At 33.5% G+C, this 21,461-nt stretch overlaps 1 protein-coding gene and 1 long non-coding RNA gene across 21 annotated transcripts in view; one reads left to right on the top strand and one right to left on the bottom strand.

The window, feature by feature from the left end:
- The window catches only part of LOC143232183 (D-aspartate oxidase-like), a 78,619-nt gene that overhangs the window by 13,348 nt on the left and 43,810 nt on the right, over window positions 1-21,461 (bottom strand). For all 17 annotated transcript variants that reach the window (XM_076467295.1, XM_076467293.1, XM_076467301.1 and 14 more), the window contains 4 exons: window positions 12,343-12,422; window positions 11,566-11,631; window positions 8,520-8,574; window positions 1,194-1,295 (listed from right to left, as the gene is read on the bottom strand). In XM_076467295.1, the coding sequence (XP_076323410.1) occupies window positions 1,194-1,295; window positions 8,520-8,574; window positions 11,566-11,631; window positions 12,343-12,422 (303 nt within the window). The remainder of the gene's footprint in view (window positions 1-1,193; window positions 1,296-8,519; window positions 8,575-11,565; window positions 11,632-12,342; window positions 12,423-21,461) is intronic.
- Window positions 1-21,461, top strand: part of LOC143232185 (uncharacterized) — a 128,512-nt gene that overhangs the window by 72,077 nt on the left and 34,974 nt on the right. For 3 of the 4 annotated variants that reach the window (XR_013017416.1, XR_013017414.1, XR_013017422.1), the window contains one exon: window positions 3,354-3,784. This is a non-coding gene — a long non-coding RNA (uncharacterized LOC143232185). Of the gene's footprint in view, window positions 1-3,353; window positions 3,785-21,461 lie in introns of those variants that run through there. The other variant, XR_013017417.1, reaches the window with a different exon arrangement.

Raw genomic sequence — 21,461 nt, 5'->3', positions numbered from 1 at the left:
AGCAGGAATACCTGAGACCGGTTTCGTTCTCCAGCCACTGTTAAATATACATGTTGTAGAAGCAAATTATGTACATATGACTTGTATTACTTTTGTAGATGGAGATATTGAGATCTTTTTTATGTTAAGTACTGTTATCTAAGGCATATGGACAGTTTTTGCCTTTGACCTTTGTTTTTGATAATATCAGATTCAAATCATCAATTCTGCCTAACAGATTATGTTTGTTCACATCTTTCACTATACCATCAGTACATATTTTAGAAATAAAGTGAAAAGCTACTATTACAAAAAAATGTTTATATGGAAACATGTTTTCATACCCTTATGTCTTCTTCACCCCAACTTTTGTTTGTGAAAAAGCACACATGCAGCCTGTTTTACGAAGGAAGTTCTGGGTTGTGTGTGTGTCAAAGCAGAAAGAACAATTTCAAATATCAGTTTGTTTCCTCAAGTAAAAAATATCACAATGGGTTATCTCTACAGTGCCCATTGCAAAGATGAAATCCTTAAAGTTGAGCTTATCACTGTACCACAAATGAGCAATTTATCAGAAAGCTAAAGAAATCCTATTGTTAAACAAGTTTAAATATTAAGATGCCATATGATCCTTGATCTCCTTCATTTGGTTTATTACACAAACAGTACTAAGATAAAAGTAATTAAATTTTTGAAAGGAGAGTAGATACATATAACACTAATTTTTGAAATCACAGATAATATAAAGAAAGTCCTGTAATGTGAAGGGTTAAATGTTTAACCACAATGATAACCATAAAAATTAATAAACCAACAACCCAGTTATTTGTCACAACCATTTGCTAGGGCTGTTATTCATGAGTCCATCTCCTCTTTGATAATCTACAAATTATACTTGTGGAGGAAATTAATTTCTATTACATAAAGTGCAATATCACTTATACTTTTAGTAATTAATTACATATAGGAATAATTATATTCTAAGTTCAATAAGGTCAAATAATTGAATTTCAACAACTTGTATTAAATTCAAAATTATGCTCAGCAAAAGTTAATTCTAAAATAATACAGGAGGTGGTTTTTCCTCTATACCAAAACAAAATTAAATAATTATCAATTATTTATGTCTGTACTTGCATCTACCAGACCCTAAAGATTTGATATTATCCATTCAAGTATTACAGTGGTACAGTTCTTCAGAGACATTTACATACTTTGATTACTTGTCCTCGCACTGGAATCAAAAACTTGTCCCCCAACAAGGTTTTGGATCCTAGCCCTGTACAGTTGACTACAACATCAAACTGTCCAGCAACCTATTAAAAAAAATTATTTAATCAGTTACAACTGTATTCAGAATTGATACCACAAATACTATAATGTAATATTCTCAATTACAAACTATTGATACAAAAGCAACTTTAATATACAAATCAATATGCCAGTAATGATAGTCAATATTTATAATCAAGCACTCTTTCAATATAGAGCATATTTTATGAACTTAAAAATATCTCCAAATTTCTGCCCTCTTTATGACCAGGTAGGTGTAGGTAAATACCTCACCCTTCAAAGTCTCAATGTAGATAGGCTTATTTATAATACTACCACCTTATGTTTCACAATAGCAGTAAAGAACAGTAATTTTTAAGAAGGAAGATGTATTCAAACAATGACATTGTCTGTTTTATGGAGCCAGATTCTTTACAGTAGTTGCCTGTGTCTTGTTTACAATAAATGTCAACAATAAACAAACAGCACAGAGCCCACTTGTTTCAAAGAATATATTCAAAACAGTGCAAACATATGTACATAAATTAATTACACTATTGGTCTTTACAGCTGTGTCTGTCCAGAGCTGTAATAATTATGTCCTTTCTTCAGATCCATACAGGTGGGTTCAATTGCTTTAGAATACCCTTTGGAAAGACAAATTTCATTATCTCTGTTGTTACAATGCAAACTGTAAAAATCTAACTTTATAAACTGCCCATTACAGCTCAACTGAAAATCACAGAGTGTAATTTTACTTTCACAAACTTAACCTTCTCTGTATCTGCACATATTTATTACATGTAAAAGAAGTATATAGCTCTCTAGTAACCAGAATATTCACATAATGAGGTAATTTAAAAGCTTCAAGTAAAATGATATCAACAGTATTAAAAAAGCCTAGTACAACAATTAAACTGCATATACAATATACCATTTATACAAAGATACATAATGAAACTTATCAGAACTATTGTTTTTAAAATAATTAACTTTTAACACTTACTATGAAAACTACATAATTAAATATTAAATTAGTAACTAAACTAAATAATAACATTTAAGCTAGTCAGTCTTTTATATCCAACAAATATTAAATAGTACTTATAAGAGAATATGAGATATTTTCATCTCTTGTAAACTTTCATGGTTATAAAAAAATAGTTTTTATGTGATACAAAAAATGCACAAAGGTAGTCATTCATAATACACTAGTGTCAACTTTTGAAACTAAAATTCTTAAAAGACAGTAATATATTTAAGCCCAAATAAAATTAAAAAAGAAAAATTTAGCTATATAACTATATAGACAAAATAAATGTTCAAGGTGAGTTGCATTTAATTAGAAAATATTTGGTTTACCCAAAATCATAATTTAGCTTATAAATTATGATCCAAACTAAAATAATTTAAATGTATATACATATTAAAAAGAAAATTCACAATAGCAAACAACCAAAGATACAATGTTTACTGATATAAATCAACAGACTAAAAAATTAAAACCCAGAATTATTAAAGTGCATTAACTGAAACAGCAGTTGTGTAGTATTTAGATAAGTAACAAACATTTCTTTCTCTTTTACCTTAGAAAGGTAAAGATTCTTTGTTTCTTACACACATTTACATGTTGAGTTTGACACATAGATATACTAATTATGAAATATTGCACATTGTGAAGGGCCATTCCCCCCTCCCTTTTTTGTATTTTGTTGAATGCAGTAGATATTGCTTGAAAATTTCTTTGTTTTGTTCTAAGTAATGATATCAATAATATAGAGGTTTAGGAACACCTTTAGGGTGTATTCCCTCTCTTTAAACTTTGGATCACATAGGTGACAAATGCACCCTGGAAGACATAACCCTATGTTCTATAAATACAGTTATTTGTTCTTTTGCTATAATTCAGATATTATGGTGGTATATCTTTCTCACAGTATCTACAGTAAAATGCTGTTTTCATTTCATACATGCATAAACTTGCTGAATTGTATTTGTTTAAGTGTATACTATATGCTATTGTATGTTTATAAAATTACTTTTTTTTTTCCTCAATTCAATTATGTAGAAAACACAGGCTTTGCAATTTTTTTATTCTACAGATTTTCTAGTCAGAGAAGGGTACTACTTTTACCTGTGGGAAAACAGCTTACCTAAGAAAAACATGGTTTTGTAGCCTCACTGTTATCAGCATTTGCAGACATAATCCAAATATCTTACAAGGTTCACACAGCTTGGAGAATTTAGGTTAGTCCTAAATACACACTTTAAAACAATGCACAATAATCTTCATAATTAATGTAATTATTAAGACAGTTTATACATTATAATGAATAAAATTGAATAAAAATAACTATAGAGAAAAAAGGATTAAGGAAAAGTGATGTAAGACTATTCTCTTTGGAAAAATGGATAGCCTTGTATATCATCAGTTACAATGTGGAGACATTTAAAGTGAATTGCATGTAACTATTGTTCAGGTGACTTTGTATGTGAATACATTGATAAACAGGAATAAATGTTGTTAGATATATATGACTGTGTCAGTTTAATGTAAGAGTTATGATTTAGATAGTTAATATAGTGTGAGTGTTAAGTTTAGCTATTTTTAGAAACAGAAGTTTATCACAAGTTTGTTTACATAGTTGTTTTTAAATCATACATTGTGTAGTTCACTAATTATTAATTTGTGATTGTTATATTATTGCATCACATGACTAGAACCTTTTGAACTGTTATCACAATTGAGTATTATAGTATCATAATATCTAGTTGTGTATGGAATGTTCTAGATTTCTGTCAGGGTATAAATATACATCAGAAGTGAAGTTTGATACAGATAGATCTGGAATGCATGATTGTGAATTCAGCCATAAAGAGTGTATAGTGGGAATTTTTTAATGTGAAATTATCCTAGGTTGTTTTCTAATAACAGAATATAGAAGAAGTATTCATCTTATAAAATTTTGTTCTAAAGTAACAGAACCAGCGTATGTGGACTTTGATGAGAAAGATTATGTGTGTTTTTTTATAGCAAAGCCACATTGGGCTATCTGATAAGTTCACCAAGGGGAATTAAACCCCTGATTTTAGCATTGTAAATCCATAGACTTACCACTGTACCAACAGGGGATGATGAAAAAGAGACAAATACTTACAGTTCTAGATATAACTGTAATAACAGTTTATATCGATATGTTTGACTTGTTTTAGTACATTATTTTAAAACAAGTGGACTGTGTGCTGTTTGTTTTGTTGAAATTTATCACTAAAAAGTCACAGACACCTACAGTAAAGAATCTAGCCCACACATGAAGCCTGATAAATGAGAATGATCAGTGTGTGACTTTAATTTTTGTTTTTGTAGCTTTCATATATGAATTTCAGAACACAAAAATACACCAGATCTAAAATGGTAATTAGGTAAAGTTTGAATTTCTAACTGTTGGAAACTGCAATAGTTTATTTTTGATGTTATAAAATGCTGAAAGAGATAAATTAGATGCACCAATGACACAAAAAAAATGAAGATTGAAATAATTGAATGAATACTTGTTTCTAATGTATTTCTGCTACACACTTTATACTAGGTGTAAAAATATTAAATGCAGGATTATTTCAGAGGTTTTTTTTCAAAATGAGGACACTTTAGGGAACAACATTCCTCAAGAGAAGACTGGTTCCAATAATTAGATATGTATGCTCTATGCTGTCAATGTACTCCATAAGAACTGTAAAACAAATTTCCTGCAGTTAAAGTTCCCACAATCAGAGTTCTAATTAGTGGCATCCTTTGATTTGTCTTCTTAACCAAACCTTCATTTCCAAGGCAATTGTTGCAAAAAAACTTTTTCATGATGTGGCATGCTCAACTTCAACACAACACTAAACTGGGAGTGTTCTGATATACATCTACACTTTTATATCCTTCTAAACATTGCTTTGAATACACCATTTTCCATTGTGGTGGACAAACATGGTTTTAGTTGACCATAATAAAAACTTTGAGATGAACCTAACTGAATGTAAACTTTATTACCATTTTGATGAGGTTTCTCACTAGTATTCCTTCTATTGCTGACTTCAATGTTGATAGACTGTGCTAAATGCTTCATTGAAAATGCCTATTGAAGCATTAGGCACCATATTGCACATTCATGACATAAGTCTATTTTCAGTCCTTACCAACAGTACTTATGAATTTTAATGGATTCAAAACAATGAAAATAATGTATACCCTCATTTCCAGCCTAGTGTTTTTTAAATCTTTCATTCATCCATGAGCTTAAAGATATAATCTTTGTATTTTGATTCAATGTGTTTCTTTACTTTTTGTGATTGCTATTACTCTTCTTAAATTAAAAATTTTTAATCATCTTGTTTCTTACATTTTTTTTATGTTCATTTATGAAGAATCAATTTCAAACTATATATAAGCATATGACTTCAATTGAATGTCATGTGGTTTCCAATATTTTACTGCTGCATTGGCTTTTTCCATTCAACTATTATTTACTGAGCCAGTAAGTTTTGTGTAAACACACATTTAACAAGTGTTAAGTACAATGAAAGCAGCTCACAACAGCATTTCATATATTATGTACTTATAACCAAATAATTCAACTTAAAAGAAAAAAATAATTAACTTTTTAAATAGGACATTGAAATTTGCAGTGTTTCATATACCATATCTGTCTGCTTTTGGTTTAAAATACCTAGCTGAGTTTGCTGTAGGCTTGTGAAACAAATATATAAATAATAATAAAATAATACTAATATGCACATTCACAATTTCAATAAATCACAAAAAACAGAAGAAGAAATCACCAGTGACAAGATCAGAAAGAAATCTACTATGGTAATTTAGACTGTTAGAAAACTCATTGAAATAACTGCAGAAAACCACCCAGAGATGAGGTATAATGATAAACTCCAGAAATGAAGAAGAAAAACAAAATTGAGAAGTGATGAATCCTCAACATGGCAGTTCCAAATTAATTTACTATAAGTTGCACAAATTATTTTCCAATCAATATACATGAGTAAAACACTAGATTTTTTCAATGAAAGAAAGTGAAGAAATTCTTCAGGACAAAAACAAAGTAGTTTAACTTAATCTTAAGCCTACCCCCATGACATATTCAATACTGCATTCATTACTACTGTTCAGGTCTTCAGTAAAATATTCATAGCCATTTCTCCTGTAGCAATTTGTAAAACTAATAGTAAGTCGACACATTATTTACTCTTATTAAACGAAGTGTTTCTGACTAGTATACTGGTGCTTAAATGACTTCTACATTTTTACGATGCTTGAATGGCTTCAAAGAGCTTATGTTCATAGCAAAGAAGAACTGAAAAAATTTAGAAAGTAGAAACCTTGAATTTCAAGAACAAACTCGAAAATAACCTTATAAACTTCACAAGTTTAACAGCTGTGCATACATTTTCGCACAATATACCAAGCTATTTTATTTGTAGCCTTCTGTGCTTGAATGGTTTTGAAGAGAAATTTGGCCAGTAGCAAGTAAAAGAAAGAACCAACATAAAAATAGTCCTATGATCTGTGCAGGAATTTTTAGTAGGTTGCCCAAGTTTGAATAAAATATTCATATCTGTTTTTTTCTATAGCCTTATGATATAAGAATAATAAAAGTAATACCAATAATAACATGAAGAAAAAATGGATACATTTTGTTTAACAACTGGAAAAATCAGCTTTTTTGCTATTATCAATATTTTAGCAGCTTTTCCCATTAAGATAGAAGGTCTTAAGTGTTGTTTCAAACACAAGTTTACTTTTTAAAATGATTTTGGCCTATATGTTCTATTAGAATCTCTGTAAAATTCCTAGGCAAACCTTATAATGAACCACTATTTTGGTTCATAATAGTTTTTCAGGAGATCTAAATTTTAAGCTAACAGGAAAGGTCTGTGGTTTAAATAATACTTTAATAATACTGTAAGTGGTAGGTGGTAAACTCAGTGTAAGTTTAAATTCAGTTAAAATGATGTAAAGCACTGGATTAAAGACAGAGATTTGATTTGGGTATATGAAGCATAACATAAAAAATAAATGAATTTTATTTGAAGAAGAGGGATGAATATTTTAGTAAAGAACAGAAACATTTTTTATTTCCCATTCATCCTAGAAGAGATTTTGGAGAAAATCATTTATGTCATTGGTTATGGTCTATCCAAGTTAACAAGCTAACAAATGCTGTAAGAATTAGAAACAAGTGTGCATAAGCCATCTGTTTAGATTATTATGTCAATGTGCTGTTACAGACTTCTCAAATAAACATAATACCAGTATCAGTAAACCAGTGTATAATTTTAGGTTAATCCCAATTAACATCAGTATAGTATTATAATTTTATCATATAATACAGTGCAGTTTATTTATATAATGATGACTCTTCAATGCTTCACAGAAATGTTTTTTTCAAATGAAGTTGTAGTCATACATTTGAATGTTTTGAATTTTTTCATATATATCAGTATTTAGCTAATTGAATTGTTTAAAATGAGATTTTTTGTTAAAGAAAATTCTGTATTTTATTTTGGTAAGATAACTAATTACATTTAGTCCAGTCTACTAAGTTGAATACTCTGATATTTTCATTCATATTACTGCACTACAACAGTAAAGTAAGCTTTAAAAAATGATAAGTACTGTATTAAAACTTTATACCAGGACCATAATACTTGTTAAGAAATTATATTGTTTCTAAAAATAATAAGACTAGGGAAGTTTTTCCTTTTACATCAATAATGTCTTGGTGCAAAAGTACATTCAACTTTTCAAAAAAATCTGTCTTGTTTTTAATGTTTCTATTTTCTACAAGCACAATGACTAAAAACTCAAAACACATTTACTTTACTATAATTGATGAAATTATAAAAAAAATCAAACATTAATAAGTTGCATTATCCTATACAATATGGATATGCATAGTAACGCAGTATCCTGAATTTGTTTTAAGTGTGCATTATCAACAATATATGTTGTATTCCAAAATTAATTGTCACAATCAAAAACTGAAAGTATTTACTGTTAACAATTTTCAAAAAATATAAACATTATAACACAAAAAGATATATGGAATATTTATGTTCAAGAAAACACAACTGTTGTTCCACTTTGTTAAAGCATATATTATTACTTGATTTATTAAATTCCTAGCTACAGTTTGAGTATTAGAATAGACCTAAATTTTAAATACACAAGTTACATGTAATTTTATAGCAAATAACACAATACATACCTCTTCCAAACTTTGAATATTTTTGCTTTTTATATATCCACCGTTGGACTCAATCCTAAAGAAATTGAATAAATTATAACTTAGGTAAATCACAGTCTACATCAGTTTAACAGTATAATTTTATCATAAAATGCAGTAAAGCTAATGATTTCTAAGTACATTTTTATATATGTCAAAACGGCTGGTTTTAAGTTGAGAAAATTTTTATGTAGAGGAGCGAACAATGTTTCGACCTTCTTTGGTCATCATCAGGTTCACAACGAATGATGACCAAAGAAAGTCAAAACGTTGTTCGTTCCTCTATCTAAAAATTTTCTCAACCCAAAACCAGCTGTTTTTACATATATATTTTTCTCTACAAGTGGGTTTTCTCGTCATCACTGATAAGTATATTTTTACTTCCACATCTTGAACAATTTTTAATGCAGTGTGAAATCACCTAAAAAGAATCTCACAACAATTATGAGTATTAATTAAGATGTAATACCATTAATACAGAAACACGTAATCCTGATCTTTGAAGTTTATATAATTGTGATTCTTGAATGCTTCACAGAATTGTTTCTGTTCAAGCAAATAAGTTCTACAATATACATAATGATACCACACACAGTATAAATATCAAGACAAAATATAAAATGTGTTTAAACCATAGGAATGTCATTATTATTTAGGAATTAAAAACTTCTTTTTAGTTTTTTTTTTCTTTTATAATATTCTTAGGTGAAATTTTTCTTATACAAATACTAATGGAGCTATGGTGTGTCAAAATTTACATTTTAGCAATACAATTATGTTATGTTTCACCTAATTAAGGAACTAGTGAACAGTAAAATTAACATTTTCCTTTATTGAAAATATACTCCAGATAATTACTTACCTTCTGCTGCATAAAGAGCTAAATTACCTCATGTGGACAATGCATAACATATGTATTGCATCATCATATGATGTAATCATCATATAATCCTTCATCAACAGGAGAGTGACACATTTTCTATGTGCAGTGACTCATTCTTGATAAAGCAAACCAAATGCACTGGAAGTGGGGTTGAAGGGTGAGAAATGACACATATATTTATAGGTAAGGAAAATATTAACCTTAGAAATGTTACCTTTCTACCTGTGAAGGAGCTAGTGTTGTGAAATAAATTATGAAGATTAACTCCTTTCTGAACACAGAATAAAAATTGAAAGCCTGTGGTGCATAATATCAATGAGGTGGGAGTTAGCCTAGTGGGAAAGTACTTTGAGGGACTCGAACTCAACCAGCCACTATCTCACATGTGGCCAAATGAGTATAGTATGTAGCATGGCTAGGGTTATAAGTCAGGCCACTGCATATAGGAGAAGTATTTACATGAGATACTCATCATAATAATCAAGTGCATGGAGAAGCATCCCAGACCTGTGCTTAAGGTGAACCAAAGACCTTTTCAAATGGGTCAAACCACTGGGAATAGCATAGTTCATAACATTGTGGGGAGTCCTGTACTACACTACCAGCTAAAATTTCAGCCTTAGTTTTTGTATTGTCAGTTGTGTTCTAAAGTAACTGAACCAGACTGTATGAACTTTGACAAAAGAAAGTAAATTATTTAAAGGCATGAATTTAACTGTGGTAACCAATGGTGTAATAAACATTTGTATGTACATTTTCCTTATTTTTAATATATTATTTCAAAAGAATTAGATTTTTTTACTGTTTGTTTATAGTTCAAATTTTTTATTGCCAACAAGTCACAAATACTTACTGCAAAGAATCCAGCCTTACAAAATCTAATGGAAAGTCTACATAATCTATTGTAGCAAAAAGTTAAAACAAAAATCTTAATATGAAAACATCACATCTGCATGAAGAGAAAAAAGTGCCAAGAAAGAATGAGAGCCTATGTTCAACAGTGAGTGCAAATGGAAAATGTGTTGCTCTCCTAATGGTGGTGGAAGGCTATTGTCTACTGATGATTATATCATAGGTTATACATTGACTCATATAAAGGTGGGAGCTACATTTAAGGCTTTTGGTAGGTGCAGAATTTTGTGGCAGTGAATCGAAGATAATATTTCTTTATGGTTCAGAGAGGTTAATACCATTTCTGAATTACTTGGTTTTATAACCACATTCACTTACACTATAAATATGCTTATCCAAAAAATAATTATCATTAATTGTACAAAATGGTTATCTGACTCAATAAGTTTTCATTTGTGGGGATATTTACACTAAACACAGTTTATTATAATAGTCAATGTACAGATCTATAGCAGAATTTTAAAAATGATTTTCTAATGTATAAATACAAAATTTCATTGAACTCTTGGCATACTTTGAATTATTAAAACTTTATCCAATGCTATTTATAGCAATATAGTGTCTTTACAGGTCAACCATTTTGAAAATATAAACTGTTGTATTTAAAAAATATATATATTATTAAACAATTCTATTTTTGCTCTAGATTAATCAAACATAAGTTTAATATCCTTTTGATCATTGCAGGAAGTTTTTAGAATAGCTTATTGCACGATAAGTTATGTAAAAGTTTTTGTGTATAAGTTGCTGTACACTAAACGAGGATTGCAGAAACAGTTATGTTTATTCTTACAAGATAATTTTTGTACTATTTTACCCTTTTTCTTCAAGCTATAACACAGATAACCAAAGAAATTAAAAATGATTCCACTGTCTGCATTTTATAAAAATGACAACTAACAAAATTGGTTCCTGAAGCCAGTGAGAGAATAAGAAAGTACAAAAATTAACTACATTATTAACAAAGTATGTATTCTAAACCATTAGTAACCCATCAATACACTTATAGCTTTTAGAGTTTTTAATGAAAATTTAAAAGCATGGGACTTTGTAGATTTTATTTATCCATCAGTAACAGTATATCCAGTTACTTTACTTCATGTTACAACCAAACACAAATACAATCACATTAAAATTCCTCTAACTGTATTAAATATTTCATATTAGTGTATTTATAATAACTAAAACCCTCTAGATATGGTTAAAGCTAATCATTTGTAACAAAGAAATCACCTTTTTCTCAACCAAGGAAGATAATGATAACAGTCTGTAACAGTGGTAGTGTAAAACATTCCAGCCCTAAAAGAAATTTCAGGAAAAAAAAAACATATTTATTCCCATTCATTTTGAGATGTTAGAAATCATTAAGACATTTTTCAAATATTATACTATTTATATAGACATACAAGTAAGTATTCCTTTATGAATTTATTAAATATCACCAGAAAAAGATTTTGATAAGCCTTGCACATAATCTCTTAATAACCTCAAAAGCATTTTTTGGCAAAGAACATTAATTTGAAATTGATACTGAATAAGTCACCCAAATATATTTAAAACATCAACAAACACTATTATAATGCATGTTTATATAATAAACAAAGATATGTATACCCTCCACTTTATGCAAAATAAATACTCTCACATAATATCTTAAAAATTCTTATTCCCAAATGGTTGTATGGCATATTTCTACACATACACACACACAAAATAAATAAATAAAAAGAAAAACAGTTTTCAATATGAAAATTTGATTAAAGAAATTTCAAACAGTGTATTGTAATGTTATATGCTCAACACAAAGGTTGAAATCAAACTACATTCTATTTATAAATATTATATCTTACCCATTTACAAGAACAAATTGCAAATCATTCATGGTCTCTACATCTAATTGTATCTAATGATCTTGATAAATTAAACAGCAAATTTATACCATGATTTCTTCCTTTTACCACAAATACTAGTTATCTATTTAATACTGTAAAACACTATACATATACTTACTTCAGTTCAGGTGGAAAAAGTTTGTGTTCTTCTTCAGTTACTGGTCGCAGCAATGGCACCAACTCCTCCAATACTTCATTCTTAATATTTAAAGATGGAAACAATAATGCTGAGAAAAGTTAACATTTTATTACACTGAAAATTTGTTTTGGATAGGTAACTACCACTTCTCACACAAAGCTACCTTGATCTTCTTTCCATCCTCTAAACATACCTAAACAACTTCATGCTCAGCATACCAGTCTATGTTCTCCAATAATTTTGCACCATTTTTAAACATGTACATATTACTTGACTACTCTCTATCAGTAGTATTGCACCATTTATTTTCACACAGTTAACTCCCTCTGCTCTTTCCATTCAATCCCCACTTCAGAGAATTGGCAGGCTGTACAAGAAGAACATAAACAGTGGGAAGAAAGGATAGGAAATGTGTGAAAAGAAGTAAATACCTACTGGAAATACATTTGCAAGTCTTACCTCTCTTCACACAAAGCTAGAATCCCACATTGCAAAGATGGAGGGTACCATTTAAGCATACAACATTGAAACTAAACAGAAAATGACCACTCAGAATGAACGGGTTTACTCAAAAATGAAAATGAAGCACACCTATGGGATACCAAACTCCTTCAGGAACAGGTATATTCTTTGAAGATTAGAATGAACCTGATATAGGCAGAAAAAAAGGATATGCACAAGTGCAATTTGTTCTGAAAGATGCAATACATAGTAAAATAGAAACTGAATTAGCTTTGTATATACAAAACCTAAACAAGACAGATGAATTTCTATAATTCATCCTGAGTGTTAGGAGATTAAGGATAAAAGAAAAGGGGGCAGAGTAATGATCATGGGAGGTCATGAGGAATATAACACTGGAGAAAGTGCAGTAAGTGTCTGATTTGCTATTTTGAAAAGCAGACCAACCCTAATTAATTCAACCAAAAAGTCAGTAGGAATGGGCAGAAGTTCCCTTCTGCTTTCCTCATGAAGTCCATAAGTGATGGTCCACCACTAAGTTAAACTTACTAGAAATACATAAGTATATTACCACTAGGCATGCAACAGTGGTTTTGCAAAATAGTCCATCTCTATAATGAGCATTATATTGTAATCAGTAAATGGTACAGGTTGAAGGCAAATCATATCTGATCAGGCAACATCCATCACAGAGCAGGATCCCATTAATGGAGGTAAAAATGAGGATTACTGAAAATAAAAACATAAATGAAAGGAAGTGATAAAAGAATCAAAGGTGAAAGGATATGTGTGGAAGGTGATTCACACCTGAGGAAAATACAACCAAGTCTTGCAGATAATAAACAGTGAAGGTATTGGGAACAACACACATTCTAGTCTGAGTGATCTCTTAAGGATGGAGAAGGCAAGCAGTCAAAGACTTGGTGAGATGACAAATTTGAAGAGAAGGAATGTTGTGGAAATGATGACCTTTCATAGCTAAGCCTGAATATGCCAGCCTAACAAGTTGATGAACCCAACCAGTTAGTTTGACAGGAGATAGTATCATGGAAAAGGAAAGGGTTTCTGGGAATGAAAGGTTGGAAATGTGAAGTCCAATTGGGGGCAGTATATGCCACATAACTGGACAAAGGATATGATCAAGATCAGAATGGGAGGTAAGGAAATGGGTATGAAAACCAAACCACCTTTACATGCAGCAAAGGTCTAAGGAAAGAAAACTAATATAATGACACATGAGGAATGGTAGAGGATGTGAGTAATGTAAATGGCATAAATATATGATCAATGACATCCACGAGTGACAAGAAGGAAACAGGTCTTGAGGGAGAGATGGTACAAGAAACATGCAGACAAAGGTTCTAAAGGAAGATAAGAAAGGCATGAAATACCACACTTAAATCCCAGTCAGGCAAATCAGAGGAGAGAAATGACAGGGGAAGGCAAAGCCTTATGAAACTGGGAGAAATTGATGTTGTTTGACAAAGCTGTCTATCAGGCATAGTCAGAATGGACAAGCCTTTGTTAAACAACCATTTGAAGATTTAGGAAAGATAAAGAATGGTATGGTGGAAAAAGATGGAAACCACATTGAAAATTATATCTGGCTAAAGTACTGACACTGTCTAATGTTACGGACAAACCTTGAGACCGAACAGTGTTAAAATGGTGCCGTCATTGAGAGTTGTAACAATGGCAAGAAAGTAAAATGTGGCTGATAGTAATCTGAGTGTTACATAGACTACACATTGGTGCATCAGTTTCAGATGAGTTAAAAACTGTGACCAATGTGTAGTCTAGTTAGAACAACTTCCTCTTTCAGATCCTTACAGAAGCAAGACGGCCAAAATCCAATATGGGGTTTTATTTGGAAAAGCTTGTTTTCACGTTGCTTACTCCAAGTCGATTGCCAGCTGGCACAGAGCTGAGTCTTGAATACAGGACCATAGTCCATGTATGGAACAGGCATAGTGGTAATAGTGGCAGAGCAGATAGATTTAGGTGCCATGTCTGCAAGCTCGTTCCTGTGAATACCAATGTGGCCTGGTATCCAGAAAAACTGGATAGAAGTAGATGTTAATGAGAAATGGGCCAGTTGGTTTTGAATATCAGTGAGAACAGGGTGTGAACCAACGTGAAGCAATTCCAGGGCCAGTAGAAACCTAAGTGAATCAGTATAAATAGTCTAGTTGGAGTACTACTTAGCTTCTATATGATCCAGGGCAAGAGAAACGGTGTACAGTTCAGCAGTGAACACAGAAGCTGTAGAGGGGATTTTGCGTGCAACCACCAAACCGCAACAAACCATGGCAGGGCCCACAGAGTCACCTGATTTGGAACTATCCGTATAAATTGGAATGGAAAGATTGTTCAAAAGATGTTCAGTAAATAAAAGACGGTACTTCCAATCGGGAGTGTCTGCTTTACTCAAGTGATTTAAAGAAACGTCACATTTGGGGACTGTAATAAGCTATGGTGGGAAGGGCTAACCAGTGGATACTGCAATGTTATCCAGGGACAGACCCAATTTATCCAATTGCACCTGGACGCAAAGGCCAAAAGGCACAATGGCAGATCATCTGTTCTGAAAAAGCATGAGCCACTAAGGAAGTAAACACAACACACCAAGTGGGATGCTTTGGTAAGGAACAAAGTTTCGAAGAATATAGTAAAGACAGTTGCAAACAGCAAAGGTGCAAAGAAGGTTCATGAGATTCTACGTATAAGCTCTAAACTGGGGAGATGCGCAAAGCCCCAGTGCAGAGTCTAAGTCCTTGATGATGAATGGGGTCCAGCATCTTTAAGGCCGAGGGTCTGGCAGAACCACAGACCAGTGATCCATAGTCGAGTTTCGATCGTATAAGAGCATGGTATATCTTTAACATAGAACATCGATCCGCTCCCCAACTGGTGGTAGAGAGGACACTGAGAATGTTCAGTGCTCTTGTGCATTTGACCCATAGCTGCTTAATGTGTGGTATAAAGGTCAGCTTATGGTTAAAGATAAGCCACAAGAACTTGGTCTCAGAGATTACAGACAATGAAACTTCACTGATATGGAGTTCAGAATCAGGGTGAATACCACGTTGGCAGCAAAAGTGCATGCAAACAGTTTTAGATAGCGAGAAATTAAAGGCATTTGCTGTGGTCCACTACAGTACACGATCGAGGGCAGTTTGTAGTTGCCATTCAATACATCTCGTGTTCAACAGGAGATGTGAAAGTCGTCGACATAGAGCCCGTTTGCAACAGTGAGAGGGAGTTGTTCAGTGATGGCATTAATCTTTATACTGAAAAGTGTGACACTCAAAACACACTCCTGAGGGACTCCAAGTTCCTGCAGAAAAGTACAAGAAAGTGTCTAACTGACACGAACTTGGAATTTCCTGTTCATTAAAATTTTTTTAATAAAAATGGTTAAATGGCCATGTAACCTACATATATGGAGGTCTCACAAGATGCCATACCTCCAAGTTGTGTCATAAGCCTTCTCAATGTCAAAGAATATTGATACAAGATGTTGTCATTTGAAAAAGGCTTCTCTGATTGACATTTCAAGTCGAATCGAGTGGTCCATGATGAAGTGCTGTCGTCGGAACCCACACTGGGTGGGCGGGATGAGATTGTTTGATTCGAGGAACCAAACAAGACAAGCATAAACCATCCTCTCTAAGGTCTTACAGGGACAGCTCGTCAAAGCAATTGGACAGTAGTTTGAAGGAATCTTGAGATCTTTCAAAGGCTTAGAGAAAAGTAAGATAATGGCCTGGTGCCAGGCATTAGAAAAAACATTCTCCTGCCAGATCCGGTTAAAAACAATTTGAAGAATATCAAAAGAAGCAGGAGATAGATGGTGCAGCATGTCATAGTGTACATCATCTGATCCAACAGATGTACTGCCAGACCGATGAAGGGCCAGTTTCAGTTCACCAGTGTAAAAGGGACAATTATAGTCATAGAGACAGTCAGTTCAAAAGGAAAGAGGTAAACGCTCTGCCCGAATCTTGATGGCCAAGAAACTGGAGGAACAAGCAGAAGTGCTAGATACCCAGCAAAAGCTTTCACCTAGAGTATCGGCAATGCTCTGGATATCAACTACTTCTTGGCCATCAGAGAGTAAGATCGAGAGGGGGACAGAATTGTAGTGCCCACTCACCTTTCGAACCCTGTCCCATATGACATTGGAACTGGTGGTAGAAGATATCCCTGTTGTGAACTTAATCCAAGATACCTTCTGGCTTTGACATCTTACACACCTAGCATGTGCACGGGCCTGCTGGAAAGTGATGCAGTTTGAAAGTGTGGGATATCTACGGGAAGTATCCCAGGCCTATTTTTGAGCCTTCCATGCCATGTGGCAGGCAGGATTCCACCATGGACGAGGATATAGTGGAAAACGTGTCAAGGTTTTAGGAATACATTGAACAGCTGCTTGTATAATACAGTCAGTTACTGCTGCCACACAGTCGTCTATTGATGGCTGACAGATGATGGCAGGATCAAGTTCTGTGAGAACAGTGAACGTGGATCAGTCTGCCTGATCCAGCTTCCACTGGGGCATGCGAGTTGGATGGCACTGACCATAGCCAGTGCCTATACTCTCAAAAGTATAGGAAAATGATCATTGCCTTGTGGATTATTATCAACCCTCCATGAAAAATGGGAGAATAATGAAGGGAAGCAAACTGAGAGATAAATTGCAGTAAAGGACTGACTAGGTGCATGAAAATAACGATAAGAACCAGTTTTGAAAAGAGAAAGGTTGTGATCAAAAAGTATATACTCTGCAGAGCGACTCTTCCCACCAATAATAGCACTTCCCCAGAGGGGATGATGCCCATTAAAGTCTCCCAGAAGTAGAAAGAGAGACATCAACTGTTCAATGAGAGCATCAAGGTCTGATTGATCATATGTCTCTCCAGGGGACAGGTAGAGAGAAAAAACAGTGATGGTATGACCCAAGGAAACACGGATGGCTACGGCCTCCAAGGGTGTGTTGAGTGACAAAGACAAGGTGAGCATATGCTGATCAATCAACAGTGCCACTTCTCCATGTACTCGTCCGTCACACAGCCTGTCATTTCCATACAGAGAAAACTGCCAAAAGGTGACTGTATCGGCAGGTTTCAGAAATGTTTCCTGCAAGGAAAGACATACAGGATGGTAGGAAGCAATCAATATTTTGATGTTATCCAGATTAGAATGTAAACATCATCAGTTCCATTGCATCAAGGTGGCCATTTTTAATGGCGTGTAGATGAATTGACTGGAGAACCCTTCAGTTTACGACCACGTCTTTTTTCCTTACTGTCCTTATTCGGGGGAGGTCTATAGACCTCCATGGATCCTGCCCTGGATTGATTGTGCAGGTATTTGTTGTTGGAAGGGGATTCCAGTGACTGAGGACTCAAACAAATTATTGTTTTGCATCTTGAGGTGGGAGAAAAAGATGTATCTGAAGAAATGCCTGTACCTGGAACCAAAAGATGTTGATCTTAGGGTTTGTTGGAATGTATGGGAGGAACAGAGATGGGTGTAGAAGTTGATTCATCAACTTTTTTAACCATGGAAGTCAAAAGGCTTTTCATTTGGTTTAAGAACGATTCTCTTGGAGGCACAAAGAGATCTGTCTGCACTACCACTGTAGTTGTGGAATGAAGTGCAGCAGCATATGTCCGAGATGAAGTGGTGGACAGCAATTTCCGAGCCTCAGGATAAGTCATGTTGTGAGTCATTTTCAAATGCTGCACCTCTTTTTCCTCCAACCATTTAGGGTAAGAACGAAAGTAGGAAGGGTGAGAACCATTGCTGTTCACACAATGTGGGTCCGTTTCACACTCATAGGCATCATGGTCCTTGCCACCACAACGAGCACATGTCAGGGAACCACAACATAACTTCTTTGAGTGTCCGAACCCCTGACACTGGAAACATCGGAGAGGGCTTGGAATGTACGGCCGTACCCTGCAATTTAGATAACCTGCCTTGATGGTGGCAGGTGCATGTGGTGATGTATATTTCAAAACAAGGATATCTGTTGGCAGTGTAACTCCATCTTTGCAAGTGGAGATGTGCCTCACTGCAGAAACTCCTCGAGTGGAGAAACTAGCAAGAATCTCTGACTCGGGAACGTTCTTCAAACCCCTCTCAATAATAACTCCTCATGATGAATTCAAAGTAGCATGAGGTGTAACCACAATAAGTATATCCCCAATTGCCTTTGAATTCAAGAGGAGTTCACTGTGTTGGGATGTGGATGTTTGAACCAGTATGTCTCCAGATTGAAGCTTCTTTACTGACTTTGGAGAGGCAGCAAGTCCCTCCAGTCCTTCTGAATAAAAAAGGGGAATATTTACCCTAAAAGTTTCTCTGAAAGAGAATGTAGGATGAGAATATGAGGTACAGATGTTGAAGATGTTATTCAGAGTTTTGGAGATGTCATTTACTTATTGCTATTTTTTCACTATTTTATTTAAATTTTTTATTTGGAGGATCCATAGGAAAAAAGAAAATTTCGGGGCCCACTGACTCCACCCACCATGGAGCCCTACAAGGGGACGCACTACAATGTCAAGCAAGGACACTGCAGCAATGCCAGGGTTTCATGAGCACTATACCCAAACACCAGCATCAGACACAATGTCCACAACACCCATTGAGAACTTCCAACACTGGTACTTGGTTGACCCTAGCCCAAGTGGACCAGCAGATTGACCCAAGGGGGGCCACCCAAAGGCCATCCGTCTACAGGAATTCAAGGCCAAAGTGGTGTGTTAGGGTTGGACCCCTCAACCACCAGGATCCTCTCCTCCCCTTCAAGGGCCACCACGCATGCCAAAGAAGTGGGTGGATGCTTAGAACCCAGAGGAGGTAATCTGAAAGAACAGAACCTTCCCTGGGAAGTCCCCTCAACATGTACAGGAATCCACACTGAGGGGTCAGTAAAAAGAAATAAATGCTAAATATATTCATATATATATATATATATACGGTTGAAACAATTGAATGCAAACACAGTAAGCCTACCAGTGGCCAAGTGGTATGTTCACAGATTTACAATACTAGAAGGTTTCAATACCCATGGTAGACAGAGTACAGTTAGCCCACTGTGTAGTTTTGTGCTTAATTACAAACACAGTAAAAGAAAACTGATGAGAAAAAAATTTCAAGTAACAAATAAGCACAATCATAAATGGTAGCCACATGAAAAAAAAGTCTAACTGAAACTGTGCCATATAAAAAGTAAAGATTGATTGGAAATAGCAGATGGAGCTAATTACACCAGTATAGGTTGCACAATACTATTGGTAGAGAGTGGTCACATGATATGTATATTTTCAAAAATTACACAAAATGGATAGGGTATATAGACTGATGCACTGAGCATGAAAATTGTGCACTCAGTCACTTAGTGGGTTTTACTAGGACATTCCAATTTCTTCCACAGCAAATTTCTTGATACAGGATACATATATCCCCACCATCCTGATAAGGGACTGTTTGCTTCTTTCTCACTTTTAGTAGCAAAGCCTGGGTATTTGATACTTTGACCTCCATAACAAAGGCAGTCTTTGCCTTGCATTCCCCATCTCAATGTCATAACCTCTTGAATTATCTTAGTGGTCCTTCAAAATTTATTTTAATCAAGAGGCTTGTTTGTTTATAAATTTTGCACAAAGCTGCACAAGGGCTATCTGTGCTAGCCGTCCTTAATTTAGCAGTTTAAGTAACATACTTTTGGGCTACTCTTTTACCAACAAATAGTTGGATTGACTGTTACATTATAATGCCTCCAAAGCTGAAAGGGTGAGTACATTTGTTGTGACAAGGAGTCAAATGTCTTAACCACTTGGCCATGCCAGACCTCAAGAAGATTTTAAACCAAAAATAACTAAATATGTATGCATATATAAATAAATTAGTATTTTAAATAATTGTAACATTGATTTCATAAACGTTTCATAAGTGAGACAAAGGGGATACTATATCTCTGAAATTCCCAGTTAAAGAAAGTTTTTTTTTTCTTTTAAAACTAAATACCAGAAATAACATAGAAACTGTGATAGCAATGTTTAGAGAATAGAAAGAAGATCGAGATAGGTTTGTTTGAGAAAGTTAAAACTATATATGAAAAATTACAGATAATATCAAATAACAAGCCTTGATTTTTCATTGTTGGTACTTTAACAATACAAAATCTCAGTTTAAAGTTCTGTAGAACTTGTTTAGTAAACAAATGAAAATTTGTTTTAATTTCTGAAAATTAAAACTACTATTTTGACAACAAAAGCCAATAAAATATTCACGTCATCCACTGACACAGAAATTGTCTTGACCTTTATGCATAACTGCAACAAAAAGACTTGTACATTACCAAAGTCTGGCAGTAAATAACCAAAATTATCTTGATAATTTATCTTTATAAACATCATTTCTATCAATATAATATAACAAGTGATACACAGATCTGTTACCTATACTACTTTTTGCCAAGATAAAACAAGGAAAATGAGTTTTTTATGAGCTTAAGATTACTTGAATCTTTCTGATATAACTGACTTCTAACTTTAACCACTTTGGCAATTGAAAAAAAATAATTTTGTTGCTTTTAAATGTACTTATTGTTAACTCTGGGG

Source organism: Tachypleus tridentatus, chromosome 11 (genome assembly GCF_004210375.1).
Source record: "Tachypleus tridentatus isolate NWPU-2018 chromosome 11, ASM421037v1, whole genome shotgun sequence".
Classification (NCBI taxonomy): domain Eukaryota; kingdom Metazoa; phylum Arthropoda; class Merostomata; order Xiphosura; family Limulidae; genus Tachypleus; species Tachypleus tridentatus.
This window is presented reverse-complemented; position numbering and strand designations above follow the sequence as displayed.